The sequence below is a fragment of the Acinonyx jubatus genome, chromosome A1, assembly GCF_027475565.1.
Source record: "Acinonyx jubatus isolate Ajub_Pintada_27869175 chromosome A1, VMU_Ajub_asm_v1.0, whole genome shotgun sequence".
Taxonomy (NCBI): Eukaryota; Metazoa; Chordata; class Mammalia; order Carnivora; family Felidae; genus Acinonyx; species Acinonyx jubatus.
Genome location: NC_069380.1, coordinates 44,139,705 through 44,159,776, shown reverse-complemented (window position 1 = coordinate 44,159,776; position 20,072 = coordinate 44,139,705). Strand labels below are relative to the sequence as shown.

At 32.7% G+C, this 20,072-nt stretch overlaps 1 protein-coding gene across 3 annotated transcripts in view; it reads left to right on the top strand.

The window, feature by feature from the left end:
• Positions 1–20,072, top strand: part of KLHL1 (kelch like family member 1) — a 354,119-nt gene that overhangs the window by 127,749 nt on the left and 206,298 nt on the right. For all 3 annotated transcript variants that reach the window (XM_027064981.2, XM_027064980.2, XM_053216359.1), the window contains exon 3: positions 6,169–6,305. In XM_027064981.2, the coding sequence (XP_026920782.1) occupies positions 6,169–6,305 (137 nt within the window). The remainder of the gene's footprint in view (positions 1–6,168; positions 6,306–20,072) is intronic.

The window sequence follows — 20,072 nt, the reverse complement described above, 5'->3', positions numbered from 1 at the left end:
GCTGAAGCCTTGTTTTATCTTTAATTCCCAAGAAGCTCTGGCACATGACTTGCTGCAGAGTTTGTCACACTTTGAGGAAAAAGACAACATTTTACACTCTGCTTCTATTATTTATTGCCATCGGGCCCACCCACAGGTTGAGGGAGGGGTTGTGAGGGTCAGGGGATGAGGTAGGAAGAACTGAACACATAAAATCCCAGGGGGGCAGCTCCTGTTCCACCAAGTGTGATTCTAGAGATGGGATAGCAGTTAGATGATAATATCACTGGCACTGGAGGGCATAGTTGTGACAGATAAAGGGGGTCTGGGTAGAGCAACCTCAAAGTCCAATACAAAAGAGAATATGGATTTTGTGTCATATTTGATATAGGCAATAAAAGAGGAGACGTAAATAATGACTTTGTAATATATACTCTGAAAGTTCAATATATTGGTGGTATGCCAATCAGTAACAGAGAAATAAAAATGAATACAGAAATCTCACAGGGAATACTCTGAGTTTGGTTTAGAGCATCTGAAATACTGTGATATCTGGTGAGCAGTTTCTCTAGGCATTTGAGATGCAAGGCAAGATTTAAAACCACCATAACAGTAATAATAAAGGCTATGCTAGAGGATGATTCTGAAGAGGATGACTCACTTAACAGTCAGGGTTAAGTCAAAAATTTAGAGAAAATTCTGAGGAAAATAAAAAACACCTAGGGCAATGAGAGGGTCAAGAAGGAAGAAGAGGAAGAAGTCAAAGAATCAGAAGTAAGCTGAGATAAGAAAGTCTGTACTGCCTTAGCTAAAAAGGGGATTTAAAGAAGAGGGGGAGGTCAACAATGTTAAACACCACCAATAAATTGAGTAGGGCTAGACAAGTAATAGATTTGGAAGGAAATAAATTTGTGATGACCTCAATGAAAGATTTTCGAGAATGGCTGCATGCATTCACGTTTATGTATTTTCTACTCTTGCTTCCCTTGCATTAATAGAAGTTATGTATGTATGTATAAATATATTATTTTCTGTTATGCATTAAATCCCTCTTCCAAAATCTAATTCACATCTCATGTGTCACTAAATCTAAATGCAGTATAAACTTGTTTGCACTTCTCTTACTGAATTAAAGATGTAACATATTTTGTACATTATAGTTGATTGAGAAGATTTCATGTAATTAAGATCGAATTCCACAGGTCACCTATTTTCCTCTATATGGATGTGACCCTGTTATAAATAAAGGCTTTCTATGTGTAAGATTAAACCAGTTAACTTTATATTAATATTCTTGTGCTCTAGGAAAGATATACATATCTCTGGTTTATGGCAGGTTATTTTCATAGTATAGACTGTTAAGTTCCTTTGATTTGACACTGATGTATATAATTGGCATGAGATAAATATTTGAAGATATCTGTGTCTTTACCATTTTTTCAGACTTTTAGAATATAAAGAAAAGACATGTTTAGTTACTAATGGATCAATTAAATTTATAACAAATTGATAACTTTAAATATTTTGAACATGTTTCTACCCTAGGCATTAATATTAATAGGATAGTTAAAATCATGGATCCCATAAAGTAGTCTTTAAATGCATAAAGTATATATTAAATGACTGTTTTCACTTAAAAGAAGGAATATCTTTCATTGTTAAAGTTAGCTTTCACCATGCCTTTCACTTACATAGAAATAAGATATGAACACATCAAATTAAAAAATAAATAATTTTAAAACTTTCTCCTGATTTAAAAAATGAAAATGTTAAGATCACAATGCCCTGTATTGACGTTTCTTCCTCTCTTTTCCCTGACAACGTTCTTAGAAAGAAAAGTGCATCCAAAGTGTACTGTTGTTGAGCTTACAGATGTAAGCACCACCTTTGGTTCTTTTGACATATCCCACATCACTTTGTAAGCATTTCCTCACTTTCTGAAAAAAAAAAAGAATGATGTTCCAGAATCCCCTTGTGCTTTCCCTGGTTCAGCACTGTCTGTGGTCAGTTTTTTACCCAAGGATACACATGTACACACTCATCTCTTAATTTACATACACCTGTACACACATATGCACACAGTATTTCTATTTTTTTATTAAGAACTATAAATTTACAATGATATATCCAATTTCAATCCAGCATCATAGGATTTATTTTACTCTTCTGCATTTCCGTATTTTCATCTCCTTTTCCATCAAGGAGTAAACTTTCTCTGATGATCTTCAAGAATGTAGTAATTTCCCCTAATATATTTGAAACAAAAAGAAGTTTCAACATTTCTAATTTAAACAACTGTGAAAATCATACCTCTTAAGCACAATGCATTTTTTTACAGCTTTATATTTCTTTGGAAATAGAATATTTTGTCAAAATTTGTGCTCAATATTTTTTTAAATTTATATTTCTACTTTGGATTTTACAGCATGTGAAAAATATTCACTCCCATTAAAATGCAAATAAATCACCAGAAAATTTTGAGAGAGGGCATGTGAGTTGGGGAGGGGCAGAGAGAGAGAATCTCAAGCAGGCTCCACACACTGCCAGTGCAGAGAGTGATGTGGGGCTTGAATCATGGGACATAGTACATCAGGAAATTTAAAGGACATAGTACATCAGGAAAACAATTATAAGAATGAAAGCTTATTTTCTATTGTAAACATTAGACCTTGTATCATAACAGATTATTATTTTTCTAGCCCCAAATGCTAGAATTCTATATCAAATGAAAAAACTTTTGTATGATATTCTTTTTTTTAAGTTTATTTATTTACTTTGAGAGAATGAGAAAGAACGAGTGGAAGAAGGGCAGAGAGAGAGGGGGAGACAGAGAATCCCAAAGCAGGCTCCACACTCCCAGCACAGAGCTCAGTGCAAGGTTCTATCCCATGAAAATGAGATCATGACGTGGCTGAAACCAAGGGTCGGACTCTTAACTGACTGAGCAATCCAGGTTCCCCAAGATATTTTCAATACACCAAAATGAAGACCTTTTTTGATCAATGAAAACTGATAGAATTTATTATTATCGGACCTGCAGTACAATAAATACTAAAGAAAGTTCTTCCAGTTAAAGGGTATTGATACCAGATGGAAGTCTACTTCTTCGGAAATGAATAGAGCCCAGAAAAGATGAAGAAAGGGATAAATATAAAATATTTTTTTATTTACCTTCGCATATACATTCTTCTTTTAAAAAATTCTTGGTGTGACTGAGTGACTCAATTGGTAAAGCATTGGAATCAATTTCTGTTCAGGTCATGATCTCTGGGTGTGAGATGGAGCCCCAAGTCAGGCTCTGCTCTTGGCATGGAGCCTGCTTAATTCCCTCTCTCCCTCTTTCTCTGCCCCTCACCCTGCTCACGTGCGTGTGTGTGTGTGTGTGTGTGTATGTGTGTGTGTGTGCAGGAGCTCTCTCTCTCTCTGTCTCTCTCTCTCAAAATATAAATAAATAAATAAACGCATGAATAAATAAATTAAATAAATAAATAAATAAATAAATAAATAAATAAATTTCTTTATTTTTGATTGCCCAGGATTGGGTAAGTAGAATTATGCTGTTGTAAGGCTTTTACAATATTCATAAAGTAGTATCATTGTATTTGATGATACTATTATTAGTTAAAAATCAAAATTTCAATCTCTAGACTGAGTCAGCCAACTTCTGTTCAGGGGCCAAATCTGGTGTACAGATTCTTTTGAATGGATCATGAGCTAAAATTCATTCTTGTATTTTAATGAAATGAACATTTTTGAAAAGGGAAATATATATATGCACATATATATATATGTGTGTATATATATATATGTGTGTGTATATATATGTGTGTGTGTGTGTGTGTGTGTGTATCCCAATGCCTAAAATACTTGATATCTGACTCTTTACAGAAAAAATAAATTCTGATACCTACTCAAGAAAAAGCACTTTTAAAAAAATACATACATATATACACAAGAAAAAGATGCAATTAAAACATTAATGAATGAAATTTTTTAAAAAGGCATCAAAAAGATTAACCCAAATGAACAAATACATTAAAATATATACTTTTTTAACTTTTAATATTACTTTTTAAAGTTCATTTATTTATTTTGAGAGAGGGAGAGAAAGTGAGAGGGGAAGGAGCAGAGAGAGAAGGAAGGAAGAAGAATCCCAATCAGGCTCTGCACTAGCAGCAGTCATGTGGGGCTTGATCCTGAGATCATGACCTGAGCCTAAACCAAGAGCTTAACTAACTGAGCCACCCAGGCATCCTAAAGCCAAGCATAATTTTTTACATGTTAATATACATTATTAATCTGAGAATCTAGATAAGATGGGTAAATTTTTAAAAATGTTCAATGCAAAAGTTGATGTTGAAGAAATAGAGCACAAAAATAAGCCATGCCGCTTATTAAATAATTGAAATGAGATCATGTCACCATTTCTCAAAATAGTCAAACCAAGAAATTTTTAGGGTAAGTTCTAGAACATCTTAAAACAAAAATTAATTGCTTTCTTCTATAAATCATTATATAAAATTTAAAAGACTTGAAGATGCCACCTCATTTTATGAGGTTATATAATATTAATTCAAAAATCAGATAAGAAAATACCACAAAATAAAATTTTATAGGTTAATTTTTCTTGTGACTATAAATAAAAAACCCTAAAAATAATTGTGAGTAAGATAAAAGGAGCTTTATGAATTTTAACACCCATATAAATTACAAAAGTGGCTAGCAAAGCTAGAAATTAAAGGGGTCTTTCTGACGTGATAAAAATTATATACCAATATATTCAGCAACTATCTCACTAAAAGGAGAATCTTTAGATGTGTTCCTTTTAGGATAGAGAAATACACAAATTTTCTCCCCTGGCAGAGTGTATGTTCAACACAGCACTGGAGCACCTGAGGTCCTGGAGGACGTTTTAAGAAAAGCAAAAGAAAAAGTGTTATAGAAAATAAACAAGAATGGGTCAAAATGAGATTATTTACAGGTGTTATAATCATCTACCTAGAAAAAAAAAGTGGCAGAGTCAAAAGAACTAGTAAGATAATTCAGTAAATGTGCCAGATAAAAGATGGATTTATGACAATTTCAACTAATGGATTTTAAACCAACAAAAAACAACAAATAATAGAATTTGTCTTAAGTTATGACACATAAGGCTAACAAAACTATAAAGTATGAAGAAAGCAACCAAGAATATACAAGACAATTTTAGGGCAAATTTTAAAATCTGAATAGAAAGCAGACAAGATATCCTGACTACATGGAAAGATATTTTATACTTTTGTGTTGGATAACTTTAAATTATAAATATGCCAGTGATCTCCATAAATAAAATCAGAAATTCAGTGCATTTTTTTAAGTTTATTTATTTATTTTGAGAGAGAGACAGCATGAATGGGGGAGGGGCAGAGAGAGGGAGAAAGGAAATCCCAAACAGGCTCTGAGCTGCCAGGACAGAGCCTGACGTTGGGCCCAAACCCACAAAACCACGAGATCATGACCTGAGTTGAAATCAAGTAGGTCACTCAACCAACTAAGCCACCCAGGTGCCCCCAGTGCATTTTTAATTAAAATTCCATTTAACTGATTTGAAAAGCTTAACAAAATTTCATTAAACTTTACATGAAGAATAAAACTTCACTAATAGTTAAATAAAAATAAAGACAGAGGATTTTCCTCATTTGGTTATAAAGGCATATTTAGAATCATAGTATTAAAAAGAATACTATATTACCACAAGAACAGGCAAATAAGCAAAAAACAATAGAAATCTCTGACACAGATAACTACACATTCAGGACTCAAATTTTTAATATAGATGGCACCATTAATTCGGTAAGGGCAAATCAAAGTCTTTAGTAGATAGCATGGTAAAAAGTAGGTGAGTATGTAGACAGAAATAAAATTGGATTCCTATCTAAAAGGGTCAAAGAACTAAATGTGAGAAAGAAAAAAAATGGTTTAAAATGATGGACGAAAATGTAGGAGAATGTTCTGTGACCAAAGGTGGAACAGAAGATCCTAATTTAGTTTTGAAAAGTACAATCTGTAAGGCAGTAAATAGATTGATGATACAGAGATACATAGATGTTATATAGGTAGATGAATAGAGTCTGTACTGCATTCTTATTAGTACTTAGCATTTTGCTGCTTTACATTTGTGACCTAAATTAGATCCTATGACTCTTTCAGGCTTGTCCTGAGCTCAGTCTCCGACTATTTTGCTGCCATGTTTACAAGTGATGTTTGTGAAGCCAAGCAAGAGGAGATCAAGATGGAAGGCATAGACCCCAATGCCCTCTGGGACCTTGTCCAGTTTGCATATACAGGTACAGTAAAAAGAATTATAGCTTTATGTTGCTGTCTTGTGAGTTTTAGAATTTTGGTATAGGATTTAAAGCTTAAAAATGTGCTTAGTTTGTATTTTTTTATTTTTTTCAGTTGAAAGATTATCTAACAGAAAAATCAGACTACTTGTTCATTTGTCGTGAAATCAAAAATGTATATACGTATACATATATCCTATTCCCTTCCACAAAGGATTTAATAAGTTAATAAAAATAGTCAATGGAAAGAGCTGGGGAGAGGTTATTAATTCTCAAATAAAAATTTGTTGGTATCCATACTTAGAGCATTAGTCAAGGAAATAGATTCTCATTTGTTTTCCTTTTGGAAAGTATGGGTTGAAAGAACTCTTTTCTCTTTGTAATATATTATTTTAACATTAAAATCTTCACAGAACATTTAATGTGGATTTGACAAGTGTAGTTGAAAGGGACAATGAAGATATTTAGAGTTATGAAAGTGACTAATTTTTGAAGCATTTTCTTCCTGATCTACTATGTTGATGTTTCCTAATGGCCTTTGCACCATGTTATGTTTACCACATTCAGATAAGTTTGCCAATTAGCAAACATTTGATGAATGTTTCAAAGGTGCAAGTATCAGCTGTATCTCTGGAGAATAAACCAATGAATCAGCCATGCCTTTGTCTTACAGAAGCTCACAGTCCAAGTAGAGAAGTTAAATGAGGGAATGAATACGGTATAAGGTGATACATTAAAAGAGAGTTGAAGACATAAAACCTGCCTCTCCAGGCATTATCAGGGCTCATATTCATTTAAAACATTTTAATAATTTCCAAAATTAGTGTGGTAAGGGGAGACATTATAATAAAATCTTGGTATAGAAGCAAAGGCAGATAGAATGAATTGATGTAATATTTTTTTTTTTTTTAGAAATGGCAGGTGGTTCATTTTGCCTGAACTCTCAATCCTGGTATTTAATAAGACAAAAAAAGGTAGGCTAGGACCTGATTATCAAATCAGAGGACCCCAGTGTAAGGAGCTGTGATTTTGTAGTATTTCGCGTTACAGGGAAAGTAAGATGACTTGGTAGATCGGCCACTAGAACGAAAAGTCTATAAAACTGTTGGGAATCTGTGTTCCTGGAGGATTTGGCTTCTCATCCAGAGGAGTTTGCTAATATAACAATCAGTAAATGAAGCCTTTTTGAAAAAGAAAAATGCTTCTGCTCTGGGTGCTGTATCTCAAAGTAGCAATGTGATGGACAGACATGGATATTTCCCAGCCTCAGTTATTTTTAAATTCTATTTTGCCAAAGTAAATATTACACTGGGCAAAGTTAAAGGAGTCAACAAGGCTGTTGCAATAGGGAAGAGAGGCAGAATTCAGTATTTAAGGGGAAGGAGAGAAGATTTTTAAATGCTAGGATGAGAGAGAACACAGGCCATCTGTGGTTGCAGATGTAAAAGTAAACTTTTCCTTTGCGATATGATGTAATTTTAAAACTTAGAGCAAGGCACTCACTCAAAGTACACTTCTACTCTCCCACAAAGAACTGAGAAATAAGGATGCTATCATCCTTGAAGTTGGCATTTCAAACAGAATGCTTCCGGATTCTTGAGAGCAAGATTCCTGGCTTGTAAACTGGCAAAAAGGCTTTTCAAATTATTAACATCTCAAAGGGATAGAGAAAGAATTTATAATTGCAAGTTTTCTGGAGTAAATTTTCTAAGGAAAGGGAGACCAAAGGCCTAATGTTTAGAAAGTAGCCTGTTTATATCCTCGTCAAGCTTGAAGGGCCATTAAGACCATCTTAATTGTTTTCAATCTGCTTATAGCCTGAAATAGTAGCAGAAAGGACCTTTGGCCTCTCAGCCAAGAGATGGCAAACATAACCACATTAGTGTTTCCTTGAAAGAGAAGAATCATGAAGCTTCCATTTTAGGGATCTTTCTAGCAACAGAAAAGCATAAATCCAATCCTTACAGCCTCTATGGCCTGGCAACCTTGCATTTCTCTTGTTCAAAACTAGGTCAAAAGACACTCATCATCATGCAGCACAAAGTTGGAAGGTGTTTCAAAGCTCCCTGCTGAATGTAATGACCCAGATTTTGCTCTGCTTTATAGAGGACAGACAGGATACAAAGTGGCCTTTCACGTGCCACTGTCACTTTGGTTTTTTCTCCAACATCCATACTCACTGGTAGTTCATAAATTTCTAATTGTTAGTTTATAGAAATGTTAGATAAGCAAATGATTTACAAGCTGATATTGGGAGAATTTTAGGCATAACATAAAATACTTTGTCTTTTGTTATATCTATCTATCTACCTATCTATCTATATAGATATATAACAAAATGTAATAATAGAAGAGATCAAGTGAGCAAATGACAGGAAGGGAATAATAGAAGGTACCTGTCTATGTGTCCACTTACGTAGTGTGCTAGCTGGTCTCTGAGAGTTTTCTTGATAGGAGGATAAAAATAAATGCCTCATCGAAGAGGGAAAAAATGAATAAGCAGTAAAGATATCGGGCAGTCATTTGGTAATGTTTTCTTAAATTGAGGTTTGAGAGGCTTTGGAGAAATTAAGGAGGATCCATTATGTCAAGAACTGATAGCTAACTATTAGCTGTAGAAATAAAGTATTCAATACAGGTACATAAGATCGCTTTAAAATGATTTAAACAGATAAAAATTTCCATGAGATCTGGAAATTCTGTAAGGTTTGAAAGAACGCTATGTGCTTAATTTATTTCATTAGCTTAGATATTAAGGAAAAGAATGAAAGGATAACATAGCTTGAAATAGACTTTTGACTAAGATAAACTTCAATGATTATAGGGTTTAATAATCTTTGATTCAAAGAATGAGAAATTATCCCTTAAGGAATTTCAGGTAGTAAAATTTGTACATAGTAAGACGTGGGAGACACCCTCCCTGTCTACCCCTCTTTTCTCCTACTGTAACAAATTAGAATAAGAAGAAATGAGACCAGGAGCATGGTAGAGATTCAGTAAGAACTAAGGCAATATTTACAGTTTTGTGTGTGTGTGTTTTGTTTTTTTTTTTCTGGTTACTAGGGACAGTGCCTTGGGTACCCAGGGTGACTGCAGTGATGGTAATAGCTCAAAGGGAATATCGATATTTTTAAAGGAAAAATATATAATAATAAAAAGGTTAATACTAACAATATGTAAGATAGGATAAAGAAAATCAATAAGGTCTTTGTGTTTACAAAATTGTACATGTTTAGAAGTCTGAAGGATTAAGATACAGTGATAAAAACAATGTCTATTACAGTATCAAAATAAGCTTTACTTAAAAGGCACCATTAGGTCAATTTTTTTTCACACATTGTCATAGCTCAAGAATGAAAAGGAAATGAAAATTTACACTGGTGTTAGAAATAATTGTATATCTAATATGTGGTTCATATCAGTTTCCAAAATTCTTAATTCGGTGTTTAAAGTGTTTCAAAATTTCTTCTTTTTAAAACTTTTCATTGGATTTTCTTTATGGCTTTAAGCAAGAAATCTGAGTATGATCTTAGCTCTTCAGAGAACAAAGGCCCATTTAAGCAACAGTGTATATTATAAAATGGTGCCCTTTAACAATTCTGCCTTACATTTAAAGTTTGAATTCTTAGTTGCAATCCAAAGGATATATAATTATAAGATTGCATATCAGTTTTTTTTAAATCAAACTAAAATTCAGCTAATAATATGTAAGCACAATGCATGAATCAGGTCACACTAGGGTCCAGAAGACAAAATATAAATGCAGACTGGATGCAAAAGCAAAAGTGAACTACTGGGACCTCATCAAGCTAGAATGCATTATGCCAAGTGAAATAAGTCAGAGAAAGACAAATACCATATGATTTCACCCATATGTGCAACTTAAGAAACAAAAATGATGAACATAGGGGGACAAAAAAATAGAGAGGGAAACAACCATAAGACACTCAAGTATAGAGAGACTTTTGAGTTTAGGGTTTAAAATAACCTTTGTTGTCTTCGTTTCGTCTAAACATACTTTTGATATACACAGTCTAATATTTCTTCATTAGAGACGGGTATAAAGCAAATTTTGAAGACTATTATATTGATTTTGTATATAAATAAATATATATGTAGATATGTGTACACACACATATTTCAGTTCTAGCCAAAAATTGATGATCACATTGTGAAAATGAAAGAGGAAATGTAATATGTTTGAAAAGAATGCTCTGGAGTTCACTGTGTTTTAAAGTTGCTTTCAGGTTGATAGAAATTTCCTTCTGGTTTATCTTTTACATAGTCCCTACTATCTGGACATACTTGAAAATATACTGTGTTCATTGATGCGTAAGGAAATAGAGTTCTAACAAATGTGAGAGATGGGATTGCAGGGTTACTAGCTAAGTGTGTCAGGTCCTGTAGAGAACTGATAAGGACACGGTTTAAATAAAGGAAGCTGTCCATCTAGCAGTAGTATTAAGAAGAGAGGTAGAAAATTAAACTGCCAAATGGCAAACCTTTCATCATACTGAAGAGTTAACTTCCTTATAAAAAATTAAAAAAAAAAGGTTTGTGTGCGATTGAAGTTAATTAAAGTCTTAGTACATGCTAACAAATGTTAAAATGACTTCTGCTTACTTCAAAACATTTGAATGAAATAAATATACACACACAGGAGCTGAGATGTTTAATGTTCTGTTTTAATATTAAAAAAGTATACATCAATATAGTCAGCTTGGACTGAATATTCTAAACTCCCTTCAGAGTTTTTTGTTGTAATTAAAAGTAAATTATCGTTGCATTTTTATTACTGGTTTAATTCAAGTGGCATGAATTATGCAAGCACATTAGCAGAATATTAGTCTTAAAGTAAGAACTTTTACTACATGGAAAATTTCTTTCCTCAATTTAATAAATTGAACCTTTAAAGACTGGCTTTATCTATATTATTACCAATCAATTACAATTTTGAATTAATAATTTCCATAGGGTGCTGAAATAACCTATATATCCATTAAGAAAAAAAGGAAAAATTATAAAAATAAAAATGAATCAGTTGTATATTGCCATCATACTTCTCCCTTTTCATTAACCCAAGAACCCGTGTGTGTGTGTGTGTGTGTGTGTGTGTGTGTGTGTGTGTGTAACAATGAATAATATAAACTAAGTTAGGGAAATTTTTTGTATTAAAATAAATAATGAAAATTATGTACACTTTCTGAATATTTCACAATGTTCTGTTATTGTTATTACTGAACTGCATCCTGGCTTCATGCTATGGGATTTCATAGACAGATTGAAAAAGAAATTGCTTTGTGAAACTTAATATTTACTAGAGATAGAGGAAAGGTTATGTCTCTTCTGCCCTGTAACTCACATTTGCTTTCTGGGTCTCCAAGTAAGGAAAATCTCTCAGGTCTCATCTTATAATCAACTTTGCCTTCTTAAAAAAACCTTCTTGGATTTTATGTTATTGTTGCTCACAATCTTATAATTTTTTTAGATTTTCCTTTTCATACTAGATATTGTACAGGAAAATTGTTTACATGTCCTTTGGATCTTACATTATGCTTTGGATGCTAGGAAGGCAGAAAATGAATCATATGCCACTATAGCATGCGTGAAGAGTACATGCTATGTATTTTTTGTGCATTAATCTTATATTTGACTATATTTTCTCAGGATTATTTAACCATCACTCTAATCTCAAAATATCTGTACACTTGATTCTGTTACATTTGAGCGATATCATGTAGAATTTAACATCAGAAATATGTGGGGTTTTCTTTGGACTTCCAAGACTAATATTCGACCAGAACTCACTGAGATGTTGCAGCCCAGTGGTCATTTGAATTGTTGGGCATTTATTCTAATTGGCAGGTACTTATTTCTTATTACACAAGTATTTTTATTATATCCCTTGGGCTCCCCCATTTCATACCTAGAGAAATCAAATTACTTAGATTTATAGTCTTAATATTAGTCAACTATAAGAAAGGAAAAATAATAATGTCTAAGTAAGAGGATTGTTTTAAAGAGTAATTAAATAAAATGAAGTGAGGTTAGCATAATTCTTAGCATATTGTCAGTGCTCAATTATGATTATTCATAAAAGGTATTTTTATTAGTTTCATAAAATCCTTTGTACAATCCATTATAAAAAGTGAAGCTGGAAGGGTGTCTGGGCCGGTCAGTCGGTTAAGTGTCCAATTTTGGCTCAGGTCATGATCTCATAGCCCCTCCTTGGCTCTGCACTGACAGTTCAGAGCCTGGAGCCTGCTTCGGATTCCATGTTTCTCTCTCTTTCTCTCTCTGCCCCTCCCTTCCTTGTGCTCTCTCTCAAAAACAAATAATTTTTTTTTAAAAATGAAGCTGAAGACAGAACTGTGGAGGGAGTAATAATTTTGTCAATATTTATTAATTTTGAACTGATTTATTATATGCTTTAGTATCATAATATGAATTCTAATTCATATGTACGATTTTATATACATTTTTAGTGCTACATTTTTTTAGGTCACCTACTTGTAATTTTGCTGCCTTATATATTTTAATTATGTTTTTATCACATATTGCATTCATTATTTTAGCATATTTTATCCCATCCCACACAGTTAAATCTTACTGTCAGATACAAAAATGAAAATATCTTATTAGAGACAGATCCACATAATTACATGGATGTGAAAGCATGGTCTAGTTTTCCCAATGACATTTCAATGTGCTTTCTGCTAGATCTAAAGTTATTCAACCTCTGACTGATAAATATGAGAGAGAGGCTGCTTATATGTACTTACATTATTGCCACCTTCCATTTTCCAAGTATGAACTGCCATCAAACAAAATTTTTTCTTACAGTTAATTTCGTTTTACACAAAATCATGAATAACCTGAGGAAAGTTTATTAATGCTACAAATGGAGAACAATTTATGATTGATAATAGCACCATTTAAAATATCATCCTCAAGCTTGGACATTCACAATTTCATAACTGCAAATTTAAGTCTAATTTTGTTTTGTTGTTTTTATGTAAATAAGAAGAATTATAGGAAACACTACATGTTTAACATTTAACATTTTCAGGACGTTTTACACACATCTCTGTCCTTCTCATAACATTCAGTTTTGTCGTGCAGTTGGAAAAATATAGCACCAACTTCACATATGTTTCTCAACAATACACATCTTTTCAAATATTACTTTAGTTGTGTTTTGACTATTTCTCAATGCTCTGCATTTAAAATTTGATAGAGCTGATTCTTTGCACAGATACTATTGTGTTATAAAAAAAAACAACTGAAAACAATAAACAAAAACAAGCAAATAAAACAACTCCAGTCACTGCCTCCTTCTGAAGTCTTCCAGAAATTACCATTTTGTCTGGTTTACCACTTTCATTCAGGAGAGATTTTTCCTTCATGTTGGAGACAGGAAATTTTATGATGAGAACTCTAAGCACTTTAATTTTAAATGCTTTGTCTACCTCAGATAATGGGTGGTGTTACCCCACAGGGGAAACATTTCAGCCAGAAGTGGATGGTATGCTCGTCATAATAAAGGGATACCTTGATTCCTGACTCCTTTAGACTGCACTTGAGCTTCCTTAGGCACATCATAGCACATACATTCCTCCACCAGAGAAAATATTCCACTAAATGGCATTCATGCAAGTCTGATATCTATTTCCCACCCCATCTTTCTTCTTCTCTGAAGAAATATTTAGGGGAGTGGGGGGGAAGCATTGAGGGGGGAGCATAGTGCAAAATAAAATATCAATAAAGAAAATATGGACTAGTAATGCCAGAATTCTCTTGTGAGAATTATAAAAATTACTTTGTTTAACATATGACATTTTCATTTCTGATACATCCGTGTCTGCAAAATGTAAACAATACTTAGAAATATATGTCATTAATAATTTTTATGTGTTTTCTTGGACTACATGCTGTAATTTCTGATAAAGGGGCATTTTTACTATAATAGGACATTTAACCATTTTTTGACAAATTATTATTTTATTTATCAAGTTAAGTTACAGAAAATATATTCAGGACCTCAAGTACAAACCTCATTTTTGTATGCATTTAATTTGAATTTGCCATGTCACAAAATGGCTTAAGATGACTTCAAAGTAAAATACATAAGAGAGAGAAATAAGGTATCAATAATGTATAGGGTAGTGTTTTGATATGTATTGGAGAGTTAACTGTACATTCATATGATAACATATCGTTTGTTACTATTGTAACTATAGTTACATAGTTACTTTGTAACTATTTTGAGGCTAAGAAATATTGATTATGATTATGGATTGTTATATGTGAAAATTTCAAGAAAAATATGAATACTTACAGTCAGAAAATGAAAGTGGTAAAGCTCTGAAATAATCTATAATGATAGCAGTAAAGGACTAAGATAACATATTAGGCGTATTTTGAGAGCCAAGATAGTGTTCCAAAGAAAGTTATCTGTTAAACAAACAAACAAACAAACAAACAAAAACATCTGGCAACTAAGAAGCCATGGAGTACAGAGGCAGTGGGTGTATGGCTGCCTTCACAGGTAGAACTCTCAATCTGGGGAGATTGCCAGGTAATAAAATGTCAAAACTGCAGCCTTTTTTATTTCCACATCACAACCATCCAACTTAGTGCATAAAATCTTTCAGCATCCCAAGATGGAGCAACTTTGTAGATAACTTCAATCGAGCCTAGTTCTATGAGCACGTACTTCTATGCAATGTTGCTGTAAAATCTGTCCAGTGACAAGTTATATTTTCTTATAGTTATCCCTTTCAATCTCCCCTCTATTTTTCTGACTGAAGTAGAACAATAAAGGAAGAACAAATATAAAAAGTCATTTACAGAAGGCACAAGGCTATAATTTTAGTCTTAATATCATGCCTAAGTATCTATGATGTGTAAGGCATTGAAATTCAAGTAAAAAAGACCTGAAAAGAGCATCCAAATTCAAATCCACACCACCTTTGGTATGATTTGCACCATAAGAGTCTTAAGTTTCTGTTGTATTCATAGAAATTACACACCAGTTTGTTTTAACTTCTCAGTCACCAAGGCAAAGAAAGAAGCATAATCAGTTATGTTATAAAATAAAAAAAAATATTTTACTCAATATAAACACAGGTTTCTAATATTGAAGTCTGAGGAGCATATCCTTGGATATCTGAATATTTGTAAAACACTATATGATGTACTTCAGACATCTTCACTAATTTGCTAAAAGTGGATATAATAATGAATTATGGAGCTATTTCTTCTGTTGGCTGATTCAAGTTCAAATGATGTTGCCCAGACACACAAATTACTAATAATTTCATGTATCAAACAATACAATATTAAAACTCAGGGATCAAACTCAGTTGGATTATGGGTACATTTAATTTAAAGAGATTGGTATTACTGATGCTGAACTCAAAATTATATGTTCCATCTAAAGGTACCCTAAAGTATTTAATTTTAGAAGAGCCAAGTGAGTATATTTGGGGTATGTTTGATACACCAGTAGACAAATTATGTTACTTCCAGTACAAGTTTAGATAACTTGTATAACTATGAGTTGATCCTTTTTATTTTTCATTTTTCTCACAACCAAAATTTCCTTAAGTATTGAGTGACAGCCTCAGTTGGATTAAATCCTACAGCAAGTACTAGAAGTAGAAAAAAAATCTATGTAGTTGATTAAAGACAGAGTTATAAGCTATCATATACTAAAAATTAAGGAGTATATTCTATGGTTAAAATCAAGTAAGCTAAACACCTGTGTATGAATGTGGGTCAAAGGTATGTTCAGAAAAAGTGAAGATTTTTCTCAGTAAATAATTCCTTGTTCTTTCCAAATCATAGATATTTGAGAATATTGGATTTAAAACAACTTAGGTAAATGAGAACTACTGAATTTTTTTAGTTCCGATACCCATTGGACTATTTAATTATTTATTACTTTTTTTTTAATGTTTATTTTTGAGAGAGACAGAGCATGAACAGGGGAGGGGCAGAAAGAGAGGAAGACACAGAATCCAAAGCAGGCTCCAGGCTCTGAGCTGTCAGAACAGAGCTGGATGCAGGGCTCTAACTCCTGAACTCTGAGATCATGACCTGAGCCAAAGTTGGATGTTTAACTGACCGAACCACCCAGGCACCCCTGGACTTTTTAAAGTAAAAGATGTGTAGTTAGAATTAGGAAAAAAATGACAGCCTTTATTATTAAAACTACCCTTTCATGGGTTCTTGCATAGAGATTTCCCTGACTTTTCAAACAGTGAGCACTTAAACTCTGAGATATATTTACTAGTTAAAAAACATAAAGTGTGCTTTTCTTATGACTAGAATACAGGAAAGACATTGTTTATTGATTAATAAGCTCTAAGATTATAGAATATTCTAGGCATAGCTTGTCATTCTGTCTTATAAAACTGGTTTGCTGTAAGTTTTTAGAGAAAAACCAAGATTTTCTTCCAGACGAAAGGTGAGAGGGAGACCAGGGAGCCAGTAATTGGAGCATATTAGAATAAGGAATAAATAATTTGATGGTAGCAGAAGTCTAAAGTGCAGTAAAAATCAATTGCTTTTGGTAGCTGTTAAAAAGATATGTAAATCTATTAAAAATAATACAATGATACAAACCAACATTCTCTTAACTCTCCTGCTTTTTTTTGAAACACTCAAAAAATCTTAGGAATTTGATGATATAGATTATTAAGTAAGTAAATAAATAACCAAGAATATACAAACCTCTCATGTAGAATTCCACATCATTTATGTAATTAATATGCCATCAAGGAAATAGAGCACAACTCCCCATTCTTTAAGTGTGACCATTCATAAGGACCTCCTTCCAGAAAGCACAATAGAGAAAAGGAGATCCAAGAGTAATTTTATAGTGGAGAAACCTGACAAACACTACTTCTATTGTTGGGTGACCCAATTGGATGGAGACCAGCAGTTCGGGTGGTGAAAAAAATCACCTAAGCAGAATAAAGGAGGTAGAAGCACACTGCAAGGGAGCAGGGGTCAGGACAGCAAAGGAGAGACTGTCTGCCAGGAGGCAGTGGTGACAGGCTGTAGAAAAGTGAGGAAGGTGAGGAAGTATGGAGACATGGATTTTTCCTTTTTTGGTACATATGTCCAGGTATAAGTAACCCATTGGTCAACGAAGGCTTATGGATATTTTGAGGTAGGTTGTCTGATGAGCCTCTTTGTATTCAGCCCTGGGGGTCACTGTGGGCCCTTTTACTGTATTCAGGTTTCCATTGCTCCAGTTGGTTGCCCAAAAGTGGCCACTACGCCTACTAAGTGATCAAAATTAACATCAATAGTGAGAAGTCATGTTGACAGTATGTACCCTTGATATCATGTGATGAGACCAAATCCATAGCCCAGTGTAATCATAATTAAATGAATCCCAGTTGAGGCACATTCTACAAAAAGCTTAACCAGAACTCTTCAAAACAGTTATCAAAAACAAGGAAAGTCTGAGAAACTATCACAGCCAAGAGGAGCCTAAGGAGACATAACACTAAATGAAATATGGTATCATGCATGAGATCCTGAAACAGAGAAAGGGCTATTAAATAGGTAAAAAATAAATAAATAAAAATAAATAAGAGTAAATTATGGACTAGTTAATAATAATATAGCAGTATTGGTTCATTAATTTAACATAGTTATCATACTAATGTAAAATGTTAATAACAACGTAAAATAGGTAGGTATTTAATATGAGAAATCTGTACTATTTTTGTAAGTTTCCTATAAATTGAAAGTATTTTAAGAAAAATGTTTACTTTTTAAGAATTTCTATGAATTAATTAAATATTAATTTTTAATTTTGTTTCAGTTCTAGTGTGGTAATGATATTACTTCTCTTTCTACTGAAGATAGAGATGATAGATAGATATAGATGGATAAATTGATTTGATAGATTTAATTTACTTTATGGACTTTATAGGCAATTTTTGTATCTATCTGGTAAAATGAATTCTTTTTTAATGTAACTGATTTTATAGATCAAATATGGTTATACAGCAGTTGGTAATAGGATATCACTTGTCCATTAAAAATACAGCATCATAAATTTCCATTCTTCTATAATCTTCACTTTTTCCTCCCCATTTTATTTTACATATCTTCATTCCAATACCGTGTAAATTTAAATATAAATTCTTGTAGAAAACCAGCTTAAGTCCACTGATATATATTTGGAATTCTCAGTCACTTTAACATTTACTTGAGGTGAGGCTATAGATATATGTAGTAAACATTTGGAAGTATTCTATTCAAAAGGCATTCCATTCTTATTCCCCAAGTTGGCTCAAGGGAGAGTGGCTCTAATTCTATCAATCTAGTTCATATAGGGTCAAAATCAATTATTGGGGTTTTACCATATTGCTAACTATTGAGGTAAGCATGGTCATGTGATACAATTTTTATTAAGGCAACCTGGAGAAAGACTTCTGGGGAATTTTTAGTAAAGATTTCTTCACTGATTAAAGAGAAACATGCACGAAGGAATAGTTTCTCTTCTGATGGGTGTTTTTCTGTCCAATCTGAAGCTTGAAACTATGGCAGCTATGAGGGAAACAACAACATACTTGAGAAGATGGTCACCTTCTGATGATGTGTTGAGCCTTTCAGTTAATCATTTCTGGAGACAACCTTCCTATCCCTTTGTCAAAAGAGATTATAACTATTTCCTTATTAAGAAAATTTCTCAGGGCTTTCTCTTCTTACAGTGATAGGCTCCTTAGGTACCCAAAGTTTCATTTAAGTATCAGATATTTTTAAATTGATTTTCTATGGCACCTAAAGTAAAAACGTGTATACTTTCCCATTTGGTATATATCTATATATTTTCTATGAAGAAAAATATCATGCACGAGGTAGCTCAATTTGTGTGCATTCAAGCTCAACACTCACTAATATTCCATTTGTGCCTTCTGGCTTTTACAAATGGTCTTTTCATTGGATATATTCCAAGTGGAAAAAATAGAATATTTTAGCTCTTTGAAACACACAATGCTTATATCCTCCAAATTTGCATCCAAAGTTACCATAAGTAACCTGAAAAAATTAATCTATAGTCAACCTGTGAAAATTCACATTTTTCCTCTCCCCCACCTCTGCCTTTATTTTTCTAGGAAAGGAAGGAGAAATACCTGCTAAAATTTTATCTAAATTATTATGAAGTATAATGCTAGACTCAATATTTGAATTTGAACTATTTGGTCTTACAAACAAATATCTTACATATCCTTTAGCTCATTACACTGACATAATAGCTCTGAATCACTTTTCAAGTATCGATCTGGCAAGGTAAAGAGACTAACATGCACACACACACCCATTCACACACACTATTTTATATGCTAGGTTTACATTTATGAGATTATTTTAACAATATGTTGATGAAGTATTTTAAATGATAATTGCATATGTGAAGCTGCCATGACTATAATGTTATCTATATTATAAACTTCAAGAAAAAAAATAACACATAACCCTCAATTTCTCTAAAGTACAATATACTATCTTTGTAATTTTGTCAGCAAAGTTTGAATTAAAGCCCTCAGAATACATAGGTACTAAACATCTTTGTTGGCATTTTATTATTATTTTTAAAAGCTTTAGTGATGAATAATTGACATACAGGAAACTGCATATATATATATATATATATATATATATATATATATATATACACACACACACACACACACATATATATATATATACATGTATACACACACACACACACACACACACACA